The sequence below is a fragment of the Haliotis asinina genome, chromosome 8 (assembly GCF_037392515.1).
Source record: "Haliotis asinina isolate JCU_RB_2024 chromosome 8, JCU_Hal_asi_v2, whole genome shotgun sequence".
Taxonomy (NCBI): domain Eukaryota; kingdom Metazoa; phylum Mollusca; class Gastropoda; order Lepetellida; family Haliotidae; genus Haliotis; species Haliotis asinina.
The window spans coordinates 28771306-28777570 of record NC_090287.1 but is presented as its reverse complement, the minus strand read 5'-3'; the positions used below and the strand labels follow the sequence as shown (position 1 = coordinate 28777570).

The following is a 6265-nucleotide window of genomic DNA, read 5'->3' as shown; positions in this document are numbered from 1 at the left end:
TCAGGTAGCCTTTGAGATTCACCAATCAGAGCAGTGCTTACCAAATCGCGAACGTGCACATTCACACATACCTAGGGAACCTTATCTCGGAAAGGTTCATACCCGAACGATTCCAAATGCTATTTAGCGTATGATTGCTTCCGGGTGATGCACACAGAGTATGTAGAACCATGACAACGGTGAGGAAATAGTCGCTGAAAATAGTGTTTGGGGCAATATTCAGGGATGTTATCTTGAGGAAATATTAGCTAATGGTAACCCATGTCAACAGAAACCCCAAAGCATATATACTGAAGAACAAATAACCGTGTTATATGTGGATTTTTGTTTGTGGGGAGATCTGTGTCAGTGACCTGAATATTTTGAAAGTGCCTCCGATACCTAAATAGTAGCCGTTGTCTGATTGGTTAAATCCTTTTAACCGTCTCGCATTTGATAGGACAGTCATTGGTTGCTCAAAGGTTACCTGACGCGACCTTCTACTAGGTTTAGACTCAGTGGTGGAGTGTAACGAAATACACTGAGACTAAGTTTACATAGACTGCTGGTACAAGATGTCCTAAATGAATCAAATTAGAACCAGATATATGGTGTTGACAATGATTACACATTGATGAACAAACAACCTGGTAACTATAGAACTCTTCCAAAGGATAAAAATATGTTTTATGCAAACCTTTGGGAAGCATGTGTGGTTATATATTTCAGTTCTTATATTTGTGGAAACATTCAAAGGTGAATATCTCTTTAAGTCATTCTTAAAATAATTGATTTTTAGCAATACTGTTTCACTATTCAGTAACTTTAGAAAGAACAAAGCAATGTAGAGTGAAATGATTTCAATCTGTGTTAGTGTAAATGTACACTCACTTAACAGGTAAAATGTGTAAAAATTTATTGGCAATGTCAGTCAATAGTTTACTGAGAAAGCAACAACTGAACTGATGTATGCAGGGAAAAAATAGCTTTTGCTCGGTAAACACATTTTTCTGTATTGATAACACTGCCCATTATATGATAACAATCAAAACTTGTTTACAAATAAAGCTTTTAATTCATGATCTAAACATTTACATGACTTTATACACTGATCACATAAAAACATGTAAGCAGTAGGACTTGTTAAATTGAACAATAAACTAAATAACTGCTGGTTTACATTTGTTCAGAATCTGACATAAATGGACATACGAAAAATATCATAAATTTGGTTTAAGTATAACACTGGCTTCATTAAAGACAAATGTTTATAATATTGTTACCATTGTTAAAGTTCTGTAATAATGAAACATATAGATTCCAACTTACATACAACATGAAAAGTGACTAGTCTCATTCTTTTGAGCAATATTCACATTCACATTCTGGCATTAATCCTGCTCAAAACAAATCTATTTTGTGGTGAACAGGTCTAGTGTATTGATGAAATGGAGATCACTCTCAGCCCAAAAGTACTTCTGAGTGGCATGATTACATGATTACTTGATACTCAAGCAAGCTTCACAAAGACTTTTCTCACAACATTATAACTAAAGTACTTGCTACGATGGCAATCCAATAAGTTAACAGAGGCCTCTTATGGTGACAAAATAGAACATCTGCAAACGAATATGGGCACAAATTTCCATACATTCCTGAGACTTATCTTTGTAAAGTACTCAGCAGCCATTTTTTCTATGCACTAACAACCAAACTTGTGGCTCCACTTTCATATGATTTTTAATGCTGCATGTTTTTTGTGAGTTTACTATCCACAGAAACTTACACCACAACCACACAACATGTATATTACATTTTCTATGTTGGAATGATAAGAAAATGAAATACAATTCAAACAGGGAGGTATTATGTTGATGTTTGACATGGTATTTCTGGTGGGAAGTAAAACGTATCTTCACTTGAACCATTTACACAAATCACAAGACTTTTAAGCAAAATTCATGCATATTCGTGGATGTTTGTACAAAATTTCCACATATTCACAGACCAAATCAACTTTGGGGGCCAATGGGTGGGTTGGTCTAAATGCATGAAATTGCTAAAGGAGTCCTTTGTGCAGATCCTACTTGTTACATACAACTGACATTTCCCTTCCGTTAAGAAAAAAACACAACAGGTCAACTGGTCATGCTGAAATCACAACATAAGGAAGGCATTACAGCATATGCAATGATACAATTATTGAAAATAGCATCAAGTGTACCATGCCTTGGACCTCAAACCTGACTACTGTCTGGCAGTCCAGTGAAGTGAAAGGGAAGAGACAAAGGTACAAAGAAACTTATCTCAAACTCAGACAATCTGTAATTTCGCCTGCGTCCACATAGGTTCATGATCCTAGCAGAATTGTTTATTTGGTTTCTTATTCATCATTATTCAGTTCTTAAGCTTGTATGTTCTTTCAACTAATTTCTAAACATCTGTTGAAGGCATGTCTTGCTGCCATCTTCAATCAGAATATTTAGTATTAATTCACCACTGAGTTAAGAGTGCCATCTTTACGTGACATACATATCATGATTGAGTTCACAACCAACCATCTTGCTGACATTGCAGGGAAGTGCTATTGGACTGTTGGCTGAGGTAGAACAGCAATGTACTCCATTAATTTCATAAATGAACATTACTACATTGAACCCTTCCACTGATACATAAGTGACTTCAAAATAAATGTCACATTTTAATAACCCTCTACAGTTTATGTTCTTCTAAGGACTTCACTTCACAGGTTACATCGTGCATATCATATTGTGCACAATATTTAACTGAATAAATTTGACTGACCACTGGACGTAATGCTTGTCAACAAGCTGAGATTCACCTCCTGACTTAAACCCCAGAACCATGGCAGTCCCAGACAACATACAGGAATAATAATTGTGTTTGAGGCTAATTGCTGAGGGCCATCAATTTCCAATCTCAAAACCTCCCACATTCACCATCTTGATCCTGAGACTGCTCATGGAAAAGAACCATTTCTGTATCTTTTTTGAAGTAGCACTAGTGACAAAACAATATACCAATGTGGTATAGAAATACACAGCTACAAATAGTCCTGCGACTTAAGTAGGTAAATCATAGATGTGTATATGAGGGAAATCTCCTAAGTCTGTCCACAAATAAAAGGCTCGCAGACAACTTTTTCATTCTGTCATTTATATTATTATGGTGTGATGTTTCAGTATAAATTCTTAAACCATTATCTTCCATGAAAGTATCTTGCCATTACTTTACACACCAACATCTAAGTGCCAGTCAAACAGATCATTCTGCCTTAAGTATGTTGTTAAGTAGATTGCCAGTGCAAGTCTCATTTATCTGAAACACAGAGGAAAATATATTGTGTATATTGATACATACTGTATCACAACCTCTGTATCATAATGAATACATAAACCAGGTACAGTGTGAAACATGCAACTGAAGAAATGCTAACAGGGATGACTATACATGTAGTTTTAATTTGAAAAGTAGCTTGATTGCTCTTATGAATCAGTTGTTTAATTGAATTATAGTTCTACTAATTAAGTTTCATAAATGGTTTGTTTTGTCATTCAGTGTGGGACTATTTTGATTCAAGACAAAACAAAAACATGTTTCTCAAGTCAATTGCACAGAACTCTGGTGCTGTGCTTGCTTCAAAGTTTCTTCCAGCTCGGCAACTTCCATCTGCAGTGATGTTTTCTTCTGTTTTAATGCCAAGATAACCTCTGGAAACATAAAACATAACGTGAGTGAGTGAAAACAGGAGTGAGAAAGGAAGGAATGGGTTTGTATGTCATTTCTAGTAATGTTTCAAGGGACACCAAGAATGACCTTCTCAGGCTGTACCCCATCCTCGATATCTCCAGGGAATACGTTCTGACAAGTCTCTACCATACCCGGGACCCATCCACAGCTCAGCCCGATAAATTTATTACCTCCCTTGGTTGGCTTTTCATTCAATCAGGTGTCTACGCTGGGAAGTTGAGCGTACCATTCACAACTCACTTTCGCTTTTCAAATTATTTAACCGATTAAACTTGGCAAAGCAAACCATGCAGAGGTTCTCTAAAAGAGGTAGAGGGAGGTTTTGCATATACACATGTTTTTTTTTATTTTAAGTTTCGGACCTAAAAATATGTCTGTATGATCTACCCCAAATCTGAGTCGCACTGCGAGCAAACTTTCGCGACCGCTACCTTTCTTGACACTGGCAAGCTCGGTTACAACGACAGCATAGCTGACTGGCTATTGTGAAAATGCGAAGCCAGCAAAGGGAGGTAATAAAATTATTGGGCTGACCCGTAGATGTGTCCAGGGTATAGTGGAGACTTATTGGAACGTATACCCCAGAGATATCGAGGATGGCTGTAACCCAAAACTGTATCAAACTTGATCCTAGATAAAATCTGGCCCCCAGGAACTGACACATGTCTAAGCATGTGGCTTAGGCCACACTATTTGGCTCATTCACGCTGTTTTTTCTACCAATATTTTTCATAAAACTGGAAAAATGATGAGAACAGCATTAAACATGTCAATAACATATTTTGGCATAATCAATAATGATCATGACTACTAGGCTGCATATCCAGCCAATACTTCTTAATAGGTTTGTGAGTTTGAAATACTGTATGCCACACATGCAAAATGAACATCATGCAAATCTCAAAATATCATTTGGATCACGACAATATGACTGAAAAATGAATTTGATCAAACTTAAAACAAACTGATGCTCTTTGTGTTTTTGTATCCCCATTTAACGGACTATTCTGAGCTCTTACACTCATAATCACTTTAATTACTGTTAGTATTTTAAAACATATAATCACATGGAGGGTTATAGATTTTTTTGTTGTCGTTTAACACCACATGCAGCAATATTCCAACTATATGGCGGCGGCCTGTAAATAATAGAGTTTTGAGCAGACGGTCCAGTGATCAACATCATAAGCATCATTCTACATAATTGAGATACGATGTGTCAACCAAATCAGCGACCATCTGATTCTGTAGTCGCCTCCGACAACAAGTATGGATTGCTCAAGACCAAACCTAACCCTGATATTCACAGGTCCAAGGAGGGTTATAAAGTACTAAAGTACAATATAAACTGTATTGTTTACATCACAAATAAGTGTCACATGAAATATGTGAAAGAATACATTCAATTAATACCCTTGCCCTTGAAAAACAAGCATTCAGTACCATAGAATCTGTAACAATGGGAAATATGATAAGCTGTTACTAGTGTTAGTTTTCTACACTTGTTCACGGTTGAAATGGAGATGGCACAATCAAATATACTGACCATTTTCTGATTCAGGATTTTCTGCTGTTGACTGACTAATCCGCAGTGCTTCTTCTTGTGGGGTTGGTATTATTCTAATTCCACTCTCATTAAAGCACCACTTCTTTTCTAATTCTAACTTTTCAATTTCCTGTCAAAACAAAATACCAATTTTATCATCATGATACTTATTTAAAACACACATCTCGACCATACAGACCATAGAGCATTAACTTGATAAATAATTGACCAGTCAGAACTATTTCACAAGTACACTACAAACCTCAATCACCTGTGTATGTAAATGCTCAGTTCACTGAAGATACTTAAGGTGTAGTGACTAGACATTGTTGAATGTATATGACAAGGTACAGTATGAACAACAGGTGATAATAATCTCTCATTCCCTGGTACTGGGCAACCTATTGCATGATAACTAAATGATATACACAGAAACTGGTAAACCCAAACTTTTCAGTGAACATATGCTACTTAGTAATGCAACAATAGCAGATATCTGTTATTAGTTCAGCCAACGGAAAGAGTTCCACCCATATCCCCCTCTCTCTTTACATGGTGAATTTGATCCAGGAGAGCAATATTCCAACTCTACTAACACGACGAGAATAAACATGTTGATCGAAATCTGGACACCATTAATAAATGTTTACGAAAATGCAACGAATAATGTTTCACCCTAGTGAAAAGTTTGAAGAAATTAGCGTCTACCTGTTGTAGTTTGGTTACATCATCTTGAACTTTTGCAGTTATGTTCTGTATAGCATGCTGTTCATAAATTAGAGTTGATAGAGATGCAACGCTTCGTTTTATTGTTTGTGGGGAATCCATTTTTCAGAGTTATCTTTCCTTGGTTGTTCTCAATTGTGAAGATTTGTTATGAAAGACAGTTAGTCAATTAAACATACTTGCTTCATTCATATGAGCTGTTTATGTGCAAAAAATGTATATGTACATACTGATTTTATTTTA

General features: G+C 36.2%; 1 protein-coding gene across 1 annotated transcript; it reads right to left on the bottom strand.

The window, feature by feature from the left end:
- Positions 1-1034: 1034 nt before the first annotated feature.
- Positions 1035-6141, bottom strand: LOC137294188 (uncharacterized). Its single transcript, XM_067825186.1, has 3 exons — positions 6005-6141; positions 5297-5426; positions 1035-3710 (listed from the first exon to the last, which is right to left on the bottom strand). Exons 1-3 carry the CDS (start codon positions 6122-6124, stop codon positions 3601-3603), a joined length of 360 nt encoding a protein of 119 aa, XP_067681287.1. The 5' UTR covers positions 6125-6141; the 3' UTR covers positions 1035-3600.
- Between the last annotated feature and the right edge of the window lie 124 nt (positions 6142-6265).